The 18,235-nt window shown below is 33.6% G+C and overlaps 1 protein-coding gene across 1 annotated transcript; it reads left to right on the top strand.

Annotated features, from left to right (window-relative positions):
- Nucleotides 1-1,513: 1,513 nt before the first annotated feature.
- Nucleotides 1,514-17,031, top strand: LOC145686421 (trypsin-1-like). The gene is made up of 7 exons (XM_081759714.1): nt 1,514-1,698; nt 4,368-4,491; nt 8,912-9,083; nt 9,412-9,620; nt 12,631-12,833; nt 15,765-15,819; nt 16,868-17,031. Exons 1-7 carry the CDS (start codon nt 1,639-1,641, stop codon nt 16,987-16,989), a joined length of 945 nt encoding a protein of 314 aa, XP_081615840.1. The 5' UTR covers nt 1,514-1,638; the 3' UTR covers nt 16,990-17,031.
- The last annotated feature ends 1,204 nt before the right edge of the window (nt 17,032-18,235 follow it).

An 18,235-nucleotide genomic window follows, 5' to 3' on the forward strand; every position in this document is an offset into this window, starting at 1 on the left:
ACTGAAATGCCATAAATAATGTGATTACACACTTATATGCTATTAATAATATACCTGTAAACTGAAATGTTATTAAGGGGCATGCTGGCTCAGTAGTAAAGTGCTTACCTTTGGTGAATGGGGTTCTTGGTGAAATAAATTTATGATGGACATAATCGTGTCCGAGTTTTTTTCTCGGGGCACTCCCGTTTCCTCCCACTTTCCAATTCCACTAAGTCTTCCATTATCGTTTACTTGCCTTACTCATCGTCTCCCTTAACCCAAAAAGGCATAATCGTGGGACATTAAACTAAAATAGCTCATTTCATTTAAATGCTATTGAAACGGTTACTTGTGTGAAAACATCCACTCACCTTTGCTAAGTGGTCACTACAAGCTACCATTTCATCTATTGAAGAGTCAGGTTAGGGTGAAGCAGGAATGCCCGTGCCATAGTGCAGGGCTGCGTCTGCATGGAGCTAAGCATCGGAAACACTGCTTATAAGCACAAAGAAAGGCAGGTGACCATAATAAGTACCAACCTGTGTTAGTTAGTCACTGCAAGCTACTTTTTCATTTTAATTGCATAGTAATGAAGCACAAAATTTTAATGCTGTTTGTACGTTCATAGATGACTCACATGCTTTCCTCCTACATGAATGACTTTTATAAACTTTACTCTTTCTCTGTGAATTAACAGATTTTACCTGTAAATTTAAGAGAAAGAAAAGTTTTCTTCCCTATGCACAGCCAGTTACAATTTTCGATTCCATGAACAGAATTGGCATATCGCAATGAATTTCGGTTCTTCCCGAAGCTCACCGAATTAAAATGTTTATTTAGATTCCGGGATAAGAACTCAAAATATTATCAGTTCCTTTACTATTAGCAACACTAGTTAACATACACATACCTAAAATATAAGTCTTGTTTCTCTTGTAAAAATGAAGAGTATGGCATTTGACCATCATACTGAAGTGTTGAAGGTATTCTTACGTAAAACTAAAAATAAACAAATTACTACTTTGAGTACTTCCGCATGACATTCAGACGAAAAGAAAGATATTTTTGTTACGTCAATTACATGTTCATTTACCAGCATAACATAGACAACCTGTGCTTTAAATCATTAATCATGGTAAGAAAGTCTCAATAGCATTGGTCGATTGAAGAAACACAGCGTATTGAAAAATTCATTTCATTTAAAGTTTCCAATGAATCAGCCTCTACTAACGTCTGTTACTCATACAATGAACTTAAACCCTCATAACCGTAATTACCATGTATCCGTACCTTGACCCACATTGAAAAGATTTGAATTCCACTAGGATCTTCTCTGTTCCTTTATTTTCTATTATTGATTAATCTTGTTTATTATTAAATGATAAATTTATCTGAAAGGCCAATTTAAATAAGTGATAACGCTTCTTATTCTACGAATATGCTAAACCTTCAAACACCGAATTGCCCTTCAAATAACCATTTATAAAATCCTTAAAGTCAAGCTTTGGTTATAAAACACTATAAAGTCGGAAGAAGTTAACCATCGTATGCAGTACAACTATTAGAAGGTGGGGCAACTCATCTGTCTTCGTGCAAAATTATCCAATACAATATATTTTCTGAAAGTTTCTAACCCGGAACACTCTAATAGCAATAATGGCTGTGCTTCGGTGTATGATTTTATGTATTATTGCTACATCTACTGTCAAGTCTCAGGTAGGTATTCTGTATATGCTATCTTACGACTGGAATAAGTTTCTTAAGTGAACTACAGTATTTTAGTCAGTAATTTGTATATTTGATTCAACTCTCTGCTTTCTATTAACTTCGCTCAAACTTTGTGATTTTATGTGTTTTATGTAGTATATAATACCAAGATTATGGAAGACAGGACTCAGGGGACTCCAAACCACAACTGAGATTAAATCCAAGTGCATTAACAATCCTGCAAATTCAACCCTCATTAATGAAAACCTGTCTGAAATTAAAGAGTATTGTACACAATAAACATCAACATCAGTTTGTAGAACGCGGACACTATTACCACATCTTCATAAATTCAATAATATTAACTGTCACATTCTAAAATATAATGGTACACATTATGCTCTTTTTTTATCCTTTCCGCAAAGATAAAACACAGAAATATTGACGTAACAATGTAAATATCAGGAGTGGCTGAAGCTATACGTTGCATGTTGTACAACGGTCTGTTTTCAAACATCAAAAAAATATTTTTAAAGTGTTAGAGTAACGTTGGAATAAAAATGTAACTTTGCTCTTCAATCAAGACAGTAGACAACAATTTACCTTTATAGTTGCATGAACGCTGCAACTACATCCAGTAACACTATGCACATGGCAAGGAACACTTCATTCTTGACATTGAAAGGCATATTTATATTGTATCGTTCCTATTACCTCGTATTATCGACAAGTGATTGCAAACACCCGGAAACACCATCAACCTTATTCCATAGTTGTTAGAAATTTCTCCACCTAGAAGCGCTTGATTAATTTTTTGTTTTATTAAGTGTGTAAAAGTGGCGTAGAAATGAGATTAAAGAGATGCTTCGCAAAATCAAACAATTATACACGTGATAGTTGTGCATGCAACTGAATTCAAATTATTTATACGAGGGCAGAAGAAGTACTGTTTAAAATGCTCTGAGTCTGTTTTAACCTTTCTATAAAGAGTCAAAAACTGTGGACTGTTGCCTTATTTTATTGCAATTGTGCCTAGAAAATATGATAACGCTTTTGTACTTCATGAATTATCCTATATTTCATATAGTGTGTATCCTATATTTCATGTAACTAGTATTAAATAAGACCGATGTTAAAACATTTTTTAAAAATAACTTTTCAACTCACATTCAGCAGTAATTTCTAAACATGTTTGAAAGTTAATGATAACTGTTAATTAAGTAATTATACTGAATTTTAGTTGAAATCAATAAAAGTGAAGACAGAACGGTGAAATCAGTGAACATGATTTCAATCCGAATTTTTTAAATATTGAACTAATGCTTGACAGTAAAGACCAGGATTGTCCACGTCTTTTTGACATTGCAGCCGCTGCTTTTAATGGCCACGTCCTTGTACTCGTTAATATGTGCCGATCGGTTCATACATGAAAAGTAGCGAATACAGTATTATTGCTTATTTTAGACGACTTTCTCCCAGTTGCGATAAGTATTATCTTTCTGTATTTTAATATTCTGAAACTCAATCATAAGATGTTTCGCGAATTACATTTCGTTTATCGGACAAACATGTAGGGATGAATTTAACATTAGCGATATTGAAACATTATTATAAAGCAGTAAAGTTCAAAATTACATAGTCAGCTTGTGAAGTAATGAATATTAAATGTCAAATTAAAGTTTCTTAGAAATTAGGCCAAGCTAAACAGGTAGTCAAATTAACAAACTTCATTGTATTTAATAAAAATGTTTATTTCACTTAGCTGTGACGAAGAGGGGCGAAAAACATAGTGGATCAGGAGTACAATGCATGTATTACTTTCTAGATGTAATTTGAATGGTGATCGATTATATGATCCTGGCTAAAGGGATTGTTTCGGATGTCCATGATCCTGTAAGCTTATTCAAAAATCACTCCTAAATGAATTTCCTAAAGTTAAATTGCATTCTTGTGAACACTATAGATTTATTCCATTTTATGTCAACAGTTAATATAACAGCTTTCTACTGAATTTTTTTTTCAAAGTTCTCCCTACATGACTTTTACCAAAACCGAGATTAGCAAAATCACTTTCACAAATCAGCAAACATTAAATTTACCACATTTTCTGAAAATCGTAAGAAAAATAAAATAATAAAGAACATAAACGAAAATAGTTACTGATATTAAGTTTTTCACAATCTTTTCAATCTTCTATCAATTCCCATACATTTTTTACCAATTCCCTGGAGTATAGCAAAATTTTGTGTCCTTTAAATATCTATAGATTTCGATGTAATTATTAGTTAAGCTTTGATTGAAATCAGTGTAGCAAATATTAGTTAAAATATTGACAAACACCACAAATTCCTAAATTTTAGATATAATAATCTGTAGGATATAAATTTAGATGAAGATATAAGTAGATTTAGAAATATACATAATTAATACTAATTTCTTTTTAAAACACTTTTCCAAAGCTTCCGATTTTTCTTTTACAATATACAAATAATCTTAACTTTTCTTTCATTGAATAAGGAAATTCCATCACTAAAAGCTTCAATAATATACCTTCATTCGTCATATTTAGTTCCTTTACAATATACAAATGATCTCTGTTTCTATTTCCTTCAATAGTGATATCCTTTCTGCGAATTTTCAAAAGTTTGAATAATATAATTGTCCCTCATTATATTTAGTTCCTCGTTGATTCTGAACATTATACCGAAGAACAACTGCAGAGAGAGAGAGGAATACTGGAATGGATTTTTGGACCAAGTGAAGAAGAACCTATTGAACCTGAATATTGTGAACCATCATGTAGTAAGTACATTTACAATGAAAGCCAAAGTTTATAGTTTCCTAAGCTTCTTCAAGAGTAACCAAATTGTTAAAATTAAGCACAACTTAAGTGCTACCAAAATAGCAGAGCAATTTATTCCTTCAATTTTTGTTTCTAGTTTTAAAGAAAATTTAGTTTGAACACAATAGACAAAGCATTGAGTTTCTAAAGTGTAAAGAAGCATGCAGATTTAGTTCTTGAATTTACAAGTGTTCTTAGTAAATTTAATCATTTAAAAGTCAACTTATCCGTAGACAAAATTACTTAATATAACCCTATTTCCCCGGAAAAAAATGTCATTCCTGTTGCTATGGTTTCGCATTGACAAATACATTAAAGTGCTCAAAAGTTTCAAATTGTACCATTTTGCTGTTCAATAACATAACATTAAAATTTTTAGAAGTGGTGTGGTGCCCATATTTTGGTAAACCTTCTAATGATTTTTTTTCGTTTTATTTTCTCAAAAATTTGAAGATTAGAAAAAAACTGATGCTCGAGATCTCAAGCTATATTCAAAATTTGCTTCAAATGAATAACTGATAGCGTTCAAGAATCATCTATTTATTGTTCAGCTCATAAAGGATTATCATTTACCTATACATTCTGTCAAAATACCTTGAATTGGTCAATAAGACACAAAATATGCATTATTAATCCAAATTAATTTGTATTGTCTTCAAAGTAGGTCCATTCTGAAATAATACATTTATGCCAACGAATAATCCAATCATCAAAACAATTTTGAAACGCATTTTTCGGAATCGACTTCAGTACTCGCCGCGAATTGTCTCTCATGTCTTCTACCGACTGAAAACCTCGAAGTGGTAATTTGAGCTTTTGGGAAAGAAAAAAAGTCGGCCGGAGCCAGATCAGGGGAATACGGTGGTTGTTTCCTCAAGATTTGTTGACTTTTTGGCCAGAAATTCGTTCACAATGATAACCTTGTGAGATGGTGCGTCGGCCCAAACAATCATTTAAAATGGTACGAATTGATTCGTGAAACACACAATTTCAGCGCCTATCTCTCTCAGTCTTAAACGACTATTTTCAGTCACCACTTCCTTTACTTTAGCGATGTTAAGTTCAGTTGAAGACGTTCATAATCGACAGAACGAGGCAAATCTTCCACCATCTCTTGACCACTCTTGAATGCACTGTACCACTCATACGCATTGCGTTTTTGATAAAGTCAATTCACCATAAGTCTTATGTAACATTTCCAGCGCTTCAGCACACGTAATTCCATGTGCAATGCAAAATTTCCGACAAATTCTTTGTTTGATCGTTTTATCCATTTAAAATCGCCCACACACACTTACGATGAGCTTTGAAATGTACAATTACCGGTACTTTCTTGACAGAATGTGTATCTCTTTACTACTTCCTTGTTCTTGTACTTTTATTACCTGGATAATTAGAATGTGAACTGTTGTAAGGAAATTCATTTTTGTTCTGTATTTTGATAGTTTATGCTAATCGCTTAGCTAATTTAAGATCAGTACTTTGAATTTCCACATACGTGGCAGAAAACGGAGTAATAACGTAAATGACATTTTGACGAAACCCGTTTGACATTATAGTAACATTTTATCATCCATAGTTTATGATTTCAATTAGGTTTAAACTTCCGCTGTTTTTTATTAAATTGTTATCAGCCAGAGTATGTTGTAAGATAAAGTTGCAAGATAAAATTATTGTAAGATAAATACATCTTATAACTCAACACTGGATTACTATTATATTGCTACTGTGTTTAATATGTCTGTCATCTCAAATGTATCATATCTTAAGAGACATCATACCATAACTTAAGTGCAAATATATTTAAGGCATGTACAAATATATTGAGACAAGATAATTCCCATTCTGTCTATATTGATAATATAGAAACTTACTTCAACCTTCCATTTTTCCCTTTTCGTAAAAGCGGACATGATATACTCTGGCTCTCACTTATTTAATTAATAAACAAATATAAGAAACACAATTTAATATATTTTCAAATATAATTAAAACAATAAAATCACAATAGTATTCGATATAATCTAAAGTTGTTGCATACCATGCCAGTATTTAAAAATGGATAGGCTGGATGCATGTCGAGAGGTGATGTGGCAGAGAACCCACACGAGATGTTTAAGCTTGTCTGCCAAATCACGTTTTCGAAGTCTAACGGAAAACAGACACGAAAGTGAATATTAATATGACATTATTGAGAAATATAATTATGCTAAATACGGAGCTCCGATGCTTCGTCAGAGTTTAAGCAACGAAAATGTGCTGGATGTAAGGTCCATAATTCTATAGGAAACTTAATTTATAACTATAGGTAACAACTACAGACACATTTAAAATCATGTTTTTTATCAATCAGTTACCAGACTGGGATACGACAGATTCGCGCCAATCAAAGGACCCTTTCTTGCAGACTTAGGAAAAAACTCCCTCAGGAACCAAAATAGGTATATTACAGTAGTGTGGAAAGAATAATGTTCTGTGACCAAGATAATGTAACTATCAAAAATGGGCCTCCTAGACAGGCTTTCCTTCATATTATTATCATCATTACAAGTATTGTGCCATTATTGACAGGTCACGTGCCACAACTGAGAAGCCTCCCTGCTTCACAGTCTTCCGCTAATCTCTTCGTCTTCACATATGATTTTCCTGTTTTGATATTGTCCATCAACTGTAGTCTCCTTCGTCCCTTTCCTCCCTTCCCTGCCACCATACCCTCTAACATGTTCCTCATCACACAGTTCCTTCTTAGCCAATGCCTCAATCAGTTTCTCTTCCTCTTCTCAATAATATCTAGAAATGTTCTTTTCTCTTCTACAATTTCTAACAACCTCTTATTCGTTTCCTTCTCGATCCTTCTATTCATTACTCTCCACACTCACATTTTGAAAACTTGCTATATATAAACCAGCTGAGTTCTGACAGAGAATTGAACCTGATATTTCCGTTTCAAATTTGGAAATTACGGACTTCTGTCTTACAGACAGAATTTCTGTACTTAATTTTAAATAATTTATTGATCATAAATAAATTGCCTTAATCAAGATCTGTAAAAAAAATGTCAGCATTGCACAACCTATTTCTTTCATTCTAATTTCTCAATTGATTCTGTAAAAACCATTAACGAAATGAAAATGAGTTGGAATTTTGGTTTATTATTCCACGTCTATGTCCTTTTAGATTAAAGGAGAGGTATGATCAAGGAGAGTGAGCGATTGTAAAATTAAAATTTGTGCCCTTCCACCGCAAATGGAACCCGGGACTACATGCACCAAAGGCGCACCCGCTCACTAGATCAGGTAGGGCTATATATTAACATACATACATACACACAAACACATACACGGGTTCGATTCCCGGCTGGAGCTCATGTGGTTCGGATTCCACGTTAATCAGTAGGTCCCGTCTCATATAGCCTCGCTGCTGACAGAGAAGTTAAACTCAAAATCAACTCAACACATACACATATATACATATACATATATACAGTATATATATATATATATATATATATATATATATATATATATATATATATATATATATATATATATATACTGTATATATAGTATATATGTCTTCATATTAATTGGAAAGCCGTGACTATGTGACTACATTACAAAGCCTCCGCTGCATCTGAAAATATGTTCCCTTTATTCAGATAGTCTATCTTAAAAAGTTGAAAGTATTTTTCAAATTGGTTACGATACTTCTGCACACAGATGAAGTAAGCAGAATTTCTGTTTCAGGAGAGGATAGGGAGAACGAATATATTTGATAGTGACTTTTCCCTTATTAATTCCAAAGGTTTATAGTAAGTCAAAATTTGTTTGGTCTTGGGACATCGCCGTTTAGTATCTTTCTTTGACACGTGTGCATAAATAACTCAAAACTGTTGCATGAAATTTCATAGTGGCAACGTTGGACTAGTCTCACACTTCTATAACTGTAACAGTGGTTGGAAGTTGTAGTTAAGTCATTCCGACTGCTCTAGGGGCTAGCGCCTGTGCGTTTGTTGCGCATGGTACCGCGTTCGATTCCCGGCAGGAAAACAAACAAATATAATATTTTCGCAATCATTCACTTTCATTAATCGTCTGTCTCCTCTAAGCTAAAGGGCATAACGTGGGACGACTTTAGATGTTGTAATGCAATATGTTAGATAATCATATCACATTATCAATTAAACAAAGGAAAATATTTAGATATATTTTTGTAATAATGAAAGTATGACATAAGCTAGAATTCTGGAGAATATTGTTGTTTCGAAACCAATTGACATCTTAGCAACAACATTTTTTTATATATTTTATACATTTTCTGTAGCACAATCTATTCTTCTCTTAAGGGAATTTTAAACGTTTGTTTCTCCTTTATTATCAGAATGCGGTGAAGTAACTAAAGTTGCACCAGACACAAAAGTAGTCGGAGGCAAGGAAACTCTCGTCAACCAATACCCATGGATGGCATATCTGACGTACGATGGAAAATTTTACTGTGGAGCGAGTCTTGCAAATTCCAAGTATTTGATCACCGCAGCTCACTGTTTAGATGGGTTTGTGCACAATCTCTCTCTACCTCTTAGATATGTAGCTTGAAAGAACCCTATTATGTTAATCCTATATCGTAGCTAAACAATAGATCCAGTCTAGCTCTAGGTTTGTGTATGTAATTTACTTTCTACCATATTGTAACATAATTTTCTTCCTTTTTTGTTTTCTGATAGTTTCTGTGTGTATTACACTAATTCTACTACACTAATCAACTCCAAATTCTTCACTTTTCAGTTTGTCTAATACGTATATGTATTCCAAGGATTTTAATTTATAAATTGTTCAATCGACTATATCGTTAAGTTTTATGTATTATTTTGTTATTCACAGATTTAAACCACGAAAAATGGGTGTAGTTTTGATGGATCATGACCGCCTAAATGAAACTGAAACACAGATTATCACCAGAAAGGTATCAAGAGCACTGCCTCACCCTCACTTCAATTCATTTACGCTCAATAATGACATTGGTATTGTTGAGATGGACGAAGAAGTTCCGTTAGAAGATGGAATGCAACCAGTATGTATGCCTCCACGCGGTAAGTAGTCTCAAAACTTCCAATGAAAGACTCGAATTCTATTTCGTATAAAAGCGCATTCCATCTGTTGTATTCAGATTTACGTTCTTGGATAACAACGATAAACTAGAAACATGAATTCCTTCCCACTCAACGTAGTAAACTTATCAATTATCATTTTTGGCATTTTTCTCCATGTTATTTTCTCATTTTTATCTCGTTAATATTTGAGATAGTTAAGGGAACCAACATTCGTTATTGTTGGCTCAACAGGATATCATAAATTACTACTCATATATCAAACTGAAAGTAGAAACTGTTTTTTTTAAGTAACTTAACGACAGTAATACCTTTCCTATCAGCGCCGTAACTAGATTTTTTCTGCGGGGCAAGCATTAACACGCGTAGCATTTATAATTTCATGTTCGTATCGTATATGGAATAAGAAAATTTTGTCTTAAAGTGGGTACCCCCTCGAATGGCTGGAAGCTTCCCTGGGGGGGCAGTTGCCCCAACTGCCCCCACACAAGTTACTACCCTATTTTCTATCGGATCTGACAGAAGAATTTACTCATCAACATTTTGGAAGACAAAATGAAAGATGTTTATTGTATTTTTACAGAATGCTATATGAATTAGCTATAGTTTCGAAAATGTCCATGTTGTTGAGTAGCATATCATCAAATTGTAAACCAACATAATTAACTCGTGGAAAGAATTACTCAACAGTAAAATATTTCTTGAAACCGCTTGGTACTTCGGATTACAGTATAGCAATTTAAAGGTACTAAAAAGCTTATACTGTTTTACTCATTTTAGAACGAAGTTCACGTTTAAATGAGAGCTAAAATGTAACTTTTGTTCCCAAAATCTCGGAAGTATATTTTAAAATAACATATAAATTCGTTCACGTTAATTGTTTAAGATTTACTAGGACATAAAAGTCACTAATTTTAGATGTCAGAATATCATGAATAAGTACTAATAGCTTCACGAAAATTCAAATAGAATTTTTTTTTTCGGATTCATTTAGCAGTACTTATATTTAAAACAACGAAACAAGGAATATTATCTACAGAATGCTTAGCAACACACCGTACCTATTCAAAATCAATACCAGATAACTGTGCAGTGGCGTATTTACGATTTTGTTTCGGGAGGGGCTTTGCTAACTTTCGGGGGGGCTTTGCCTGGAAATGTGAAAATTCTGTAAGATATTTCATTTACTTTACTATACTAAGTAAGATTTCGGGGGGGGCTTAAGCCCGGAAGCCAACCCCCCTAAATACGCCACTGTAACTGTGTAATTAATGTACAGTGTTTTCGGCCGAATATATTACAGCTTCGAATCTAGTACGACTCCTTCTTTCATCATAACGAACACTAGAAGCAAAGACCTTTATTAAGGCACTATATAGGGATTTTATTTGACAAATAATAATTTGAAGTTATTTTAGGTGTTTAATTAATAAAATAGTGACATAATGAAATAATTAAACGACTGAATGATCCAAAGATGGATGTTTTATGTACTTGTGTCCAGAAATTTAAGGAACACGATGGGAAAGTGACACACGATTGAAGACTTGATCTATGAAATCGAAAGTGTGGTTGAGGTATCCAATACTGCACTGAAGGTCACCCTGTATGGTGACTGTAAGGCACATGCTTAATGTGGGTTCATATTGTACATTGGTTCTGTTTATCATCGTCAGATACGTTCATTGTTAGATTTAACCACCCGAATGGCAACAGGTTACAATCTGTGTTCGCTACTAATAGATCTACTGCGAATGAAGCCAGCCAGCAGCTTCTATGGAAATACAACCCTCTTTTACACAAACATCCGTTCGATGGCAACCAGAATCCCAAGAGGTGGATTTCAGGTTACAATCGAACTTCGAAGGGCATCCCAAACATATTCAATCGGATAAGCGTCTAGTCTTGATTATCCACACAATGTCATGACATGGTCACGAAAAAAAGTATAGTGTAAAGGTTTTAGCTACAATTATAATATGATTTATTAATTGGTTGATTAGAGATCAGCGTTTCTTTCAGAGGCGAGGCTATATAAGACGTGGATCTACAACTTAACGTGGGATCCGAACCACATGAGCCCCACCGGGACACGAACCCAGATCTCCCACGCCAAAGAAGCGTCCAATAACCATATAGCCCCAAGGAAGCTCTATCTTAATACGAGTTTGATTTTTACGAATAACCTTTTATAGTAAAATATCGTACTACATATTCGGGCTATTATGATAATTTATGCAGATCGTTTCCTTAAGTTTCTTGATAGTTCATACAGTAACTTGTTTGGGAATTGAACAAAAGTTGCTACCAAATTTCTTGAAGAATGAACATAAATAGATTGAGTGTATCATAGTCTTATAGATAAGTGGGTTAGAAATTTCATAATGTAATAGTTTCTGAAGAATGTTGTTATTATCAGAAGGTATTTATAAACAGCAAAAATCTCAGTGCCTCACGCCAATCCTTAATAGTAAACAATTGCGCTAACAGATGCCATTATCTGGCTACTTCTTGCTTGTCTGACGCCTAGCTCGTGTGTAGGCAACATGCTAATTTAAGACTATTATGAAGATTTAAGTTTGTACTAGAGTTTGTATCGTTTTAATTCAATTAATTCAAAATAGAAGGGCATAAGCATATTTAAATTTGAACATTATTTGTGTAATCAAGTGTTCATTGGTGAACAAATTCAAAATAAATACATTTGTTAAATGTGAACAGTTGAACACCTCGATGCAAGCTCCAATTCTTCACAAAAAGTGTGGAGACCAGAGTAAAATAAGCTTTTAACGAAATTTTGTAGCAATCCTGAGCCAAATGTAAAATTGGAGATGTCCCCTTCTTGCGGCGAGGTCTTCATATTCAAGCTTTTAGTTCGACGCTATTATAAATTATAGTATACAACGTGCCTAAAGCTCGAGGTCAATAACTTAAGTCTTGTTTCTCTTTCATAATGAGTTAGTGGCTTATTGAAATTACATTTTCCTTTCAGAAAACGATTTCGCAGGGGATATAGGTATCCTTGCGGGATGGGGTAGAGTATCAGAAGGTGGAGAGGTAGCTACCGTTCTACAAGAACTTCCGATGCCCATCATGACCAATGATGAATGTAAGGATTCTGATTACAGCAGCTGGAGAATAACTGAAAACATGCTATGTGCTGGATATCCTGAGGGACAAAAGGCCGCTTGTCACGTGAGTAACTTTATATATGAGTGCTTTTGACCGAATGAATTAGGAATTGTTGTCGGGAGTTCTAAAGAAGATTGGGTTGAATAGAAAGACTGAAGACGCAATAGAAACTTGAGTATGAATCAACATTTAAGTGCTAGAATAGTGAAAGAAATGACAAAGGACAGTGAAATTTGAAGTGGAGTTCGATAGAGATGTTGTCTCTCGCCAAATACTTATTTAAGATAGTGAAGGACAGTTTACATAATAAAGAGGATATATTTGAGTAGGAGAGAATGATCAGGTGTATACGGTTTGCAAATAATATGCATCTTGTTGCAGAATCTGAAAAAAAAATCAATAAGATGTTAGAAAACCTGAGAAGTGCTTTTGTTTTTGAGGAATATGATACGAAAATAAATGCTAGAAAGACTAAAGCCGTAGTGAGCGGAACGAAGTATCCATGTCAAATATAGAAGTAGGTGAGAAGAAAATAGAACAGGTGAATAGTTTTCTATACCTCGGTAATATTATTAGTGATGACGTGAAGTTTGAATTTGAAATAAAAGAAGGAATAGGAATAGCAAAAGAAGCCTCTAGAATGAAGAAAACTCTATTTTGTGGATACTCGAATAAAGATTTGGGAAAAAGATTCATAAAATGTTATGTGTGAATGTACTATTAATATATGAGGTAGAAACTCCCTCATATAGTACATTCACACTCAAAGTGACAAAAGACTAGAAGCCTCAGAAATGTGGGTATGTAGAAAAATGGAGAAAACTAATTGAGTTGAACGGAAAGTGAATAACAAGATTTTGGAAATAGATGAGGGAGAAAATAAACATTTCAGATGTACAAAGTAAGCAAAAAGAGGAAGAAAAACTTCTTGGTATTCGGTTGAAAGGAAACTATATCATGAGAAACAAGATAGAAGGTATGGTGACGGGAAAGAAAGAGAAGGTGCGAAGTAGACTACAGTTGATGACGGTACCAAAACAGAAAAATTGTGCATGAGGACAAAAAGATTAGCTAAAGACCGTGGTGCATGGAAACTTCCTAGTTGCGGGAAGTGACCCATTATTAATTATCAATGATGATGATGACTAACTAATATATGTTAACAAATTTTATGTAATATCTAGAACGATTGTCATAGGGTTAAATATATCAGGAGAAGTCATATGGAGTGTGATCTCGTTTTTAGTGGAAGAAAGAAATCGCAATACCAAATTGGCATAGCCTGGATATGCTTATCGTAAAAGAAAAAACCTGTCATTGTTCTAATACAGAGACAACTCTCCTGTAAAGCCATAGATACCAACCTTGATTTATATTATTATTATTATTATTATTATTATTATTATTATTATTATTATTATTATTATTATTATTATTATTATTATTGTTATTATTCAATTCTATTTAAAATTCTACATTATTGATTATATTTACGAGTAATTACTCCCCTTACTGTTTTTGTAATTTTTTACTTTAAAGAAACATATCTAGCAATATATGGCAAGGATATGATAAGAGAATAACAGAATAATGTAGAAGTCTTATTAAATGCTTGCAGGGACATGGGTTTAGAACTAAGTACAAGGAAACTAAATGTATGGCAGTTCGTAGGGATCATAATACTACAATTATGAATGTGTTAAAATACCAAATAATATTTCAATAAAGTGGATAGTTTCAAATATCTAGGATCAATATTAACAGCAGAAAATCATATTAACGAAGGAATTAAATATCGACTAAAAGCAAGGAATTCGTGTTATTATTCAGTTCAAAAGCAATTGTCATCGCCAATTTTATCGGGGAATTTGAAGCTTAAAATGTATAATAGGACAATCATGCCTGTTGTCCTGTTTAGTTGCGAAACATGATCGCTTACTCGCAGAGAAGAACGTACACTGAAAGTATTTGAGAACAGGATCCTCTGACGAATATTTGGATCCAAGATAAACAGGAATACGGAGTGGCGGAAACTTCACAACAAGGAACTACATAATTTATACTATTTACCAAACATTGGTAAGGTCAGGAGGCCGAGATGGGCAAGCCAGAATGGAAGAAAGTAGGAACGCTTTCAAAGTTTTAATTGAAAATCCAATCGGAAAACTATCATTAGGAAGATCTAGACGCAGATGGAAGGACAATGTTAAGATAGATCTCGCAGAAATAGGAATACAAAGTAGAAACTTGATCCAGTTGGTTATCAATAGAAGTCAATGGAGAGCTTTTGCGAACGCACCATTGACCCTCCGGGTTTCATAAGCCATAAAGTTAGTTAGTTTATACGGGAAGGGTGTAATGGCATATTCCTTTGTTGCAAAAGACAGAAAGAAAAACATGTTTTAAACTAATTTATTTTATGAGTACCAGTTGCAACGTTTTGTAAAGAACACATTGTCTGCCTCTGTACGATATATACGTCAGATTTAGAAGCATCACTGTTTTCATGAATGCGCATGGGTTTTATAAATCTTTGATGCCATCCGAGTATTATGCTTCTTTATTTATGAATCTAGACCAATCAGAAAATGACTTTATGAAAGGTTTCAAGAAGTTGTGTAGTATAAATGGGCTTGGTCGAATAAAAGGCTATAATTGGGACTTTAGTTCGATTCCCTAATCATTCAGTGATATAAATAAACAGCTATTTAGTACGAAGCTTCTTTGAGCTCATTTATTTGTTCCAAACATGTAAGTTTATATAAGCGTAGTGAATAACAATTTTAAAACATGTTAACATTTTTAAATTCTCTGAATTCTGATATAATAAATACATGGTATGAAACTGCGTATAGAGCAACAAATCAGAAATTATATAATTTACTATGTGAAATGCAAGTTAATTTTACTATAAGCTCTCAATAATTTCTGAATAATAAAAACTGCATGATTGCATTGATGTTATTACTATAATTTTGTTTCTTATTTTTACAGGGTGATAGTGGAGGTCCATTGCATGTGAGGAATGGAACAAGACACGATTTAGCAGGTAACGATACATTAATGATAACAAGATTATAATTATTTTATGTTAAATAATTCATTAGTTGGGTCATTTACAGTTTAGCGTCCATTTCAACATCAAAGCTATATGAGACGTGGTTCTACAGCGTAACGTGCAATCGAAACCACATGGGCTGCCACCGGGAACCGAACCCTGGTCTCCTACTCAAAAGGCGTGTATGGTAACAATCCGAGTGAATTCAGATTGTTCTTTCATACTAATAGCTTAATACTTATATAAAAATTACTAGACTTTTGTCAAATATAGTGTATATAGCGCGTTCACTGCTCAAGGAAATTAAGTCCACTTTTAGTCATTTTGGACATATTTCATTTTTAAGACCTCTATCTGATGCTCCTTTCAGAGCTTAAATATTATACATGTTCGCATATTGCATGTAGCTCTCGTACGGAGTTTTAAGAGAATATATTAACTTTTCTATGGCAATGCCGTACAAACTTGATTTCCACTTTCTCACAACTTAAGTAAATGGACTTTATTTCCTTGTGTTCCGAATGCTCCATATCTTGTTAGTTTTCCAACTATCCCCATTGCTTGAGTTGTAACCTATTAATAATAAAGGAGTCCCATCTTAAAATAAAGTTTTTATTCCAAGATGAAATTTGTAAATAATAATAATAATAATAATAATAATAATAATAATAATAATAATAATAATAATAATAATAATAATAATAATAATAATAATAATAATAATTGCATAAAAAAGTTCATCAGTTCTGTGCATTTAAAAATTACTTCAGCTTCTTGGAAATGAAATCAGCCAAGGGTAAAGAGGTAAATATGCCATCAAAAATATCTTTGATAACTTTCTTTAAAATCAACCGATTTTAATAAAACATGCCCAAGTTGTTTTTTTTTTTTTTTTAATAGCAATGGAGCCTTTGCTCCATGTAATAATGAAACCGAACCTGGACCACATTGTGTATATATATACCTTAATTCCTATTCCAATATAGTATTACTTAATACTCAATGCCACTAACTGAAGCTAAATTCTATTGTATTACAGGAGTTGTGTCGTGGGGTGTTGGATGTGCCAGACCTAACAATCCAACTGTTTTTGCAAGAGTAACACGGTTTCTTAATTGGATCTACAGAAACACAAAAGGATCTTGCTTCTGTCAAGGATAATATTTATTACACATTTTTAAAAAAGATGTAAAAGAAATCTGAAAACATTATTTATTAAATAAGTTATATTTATATCAAAGATCAGTTCGTTAATATTTTTTTATATCCAATTCCTAATAGTATTTTTAGTTTAACATTCCACTATTATATGTCTTGGTTAAGAGAGAGGGTGATGAAGGCAATAAACGAAATATTGGAATGAAGGAAGTAGAAGTAAACGACACATATCCTAAAAATACACGTACAAATTTGTATGTCTTTAGAAAGCCTATTTGGGAGGAGGCTGGTAACAAACAAGGAACCATGCCCACCACTGACCATCCCCTCCCAATAACTTAGTGAGGGTTTTATCATATTGTCTGTGCTATTCAATAAAATTGTTAGCAACGTTCTAAGTGGACATTTCCGAAGTTACAACTAAATAACATTCCTTACAATACAATTCTTAATGTGGAAGGGGAACTTTTACCATAAATGTTGAAAAGTATTCCCAAAAATTCTTTCTATACTGCCTCTAATCAATTTTCTCGCGAAATCAAGTCCTGGATAAATCGACTTCTCGCATGGAAAATTGGCAGATTATCAAATTCATTGAAAATCATTAGAGAAGTTTAGAAGTTCAAATTTACAGTATGCGGCAAAACAAATAGTACTGAAATTCGCGTACGGATGGCGCACAAGTGTAATGTGGTATGAGCTGTGGGTGCCACGTGTCTATTAAGCTGTGTACGAACTAACGTAGTGTGCAATTGACGCAAAGATAATGTTACTCACAACAGAAGGTGGTGTTTATTGTCGATCACTGTTTCCGTTCCAACGGTGTGGGGCGGCATATCATTGCAGAAGAGCGCGCACGTCTTCTGTATTGCTCTGAAGTGTTAGCTATGGCATATGAAAATTTCATCAGCAACGTATGGTTCAGTGGTAAAAGCCATATGTACCTTGATCGCTACATCAATTGACAGTTGATTATTGACCCATTCTTGCAGAATTTGCGTGGTTGTTGCCGCACCAAAATCTGTCGTTACAACAATGGGTGCAGTAAGATAGAGCTACTGCTCACACTGAAAGTGAGTCACTTGTCTTCTACCCACGAAAATTTAGATATTGCTTGGTTTCCCGTGGAACGGATTTTCAATATCTTTCCCACTCCCCTGACCTCACGGCTCCAGTTGCCTACATATAGGGAATGCTGAAGGAAGTAATTTTCCGAACAAATAACTTTCTTCCACTATAACAGAATTAA

The sequence above is a fragment of the Thermobia domestica genome, chromosome 5 (genome assembly GCF_964235325.1).
Source record: "Thermobia domestica chromosome 5, izTheDome1.hap1.1, whole genome shotgun sequence".
Lineage (NCBI taxonomy): Eukaryota > Metazoa > Arthropoda > Insecta > Zygentoma > Lepismatidae > Thermobia > Thermobia domestica.

Coding starts and splice junctions, on each gene's coding strand:
- LOC145686421 (XM_081759714.1), top strand. CDS start 1,639: ATGGCTGTGCTTCGGTGTATGATTTTATGTATTATTGCTACATCTACT. Junction 4,492..8,911: donor ATATTGTGAACCATCATGTA/GTAAGTACATTT, acceptor CTTTATTATCAG/AATGCGGTGAAGTAACTAAA. Junction 12,834..15,764: donor GACAAAAGGCCGCTTGTCAC/GTGAGTAACTTT, acceptor TTATTTTTACAG/GGTGATAGTGGAGGTCCATT.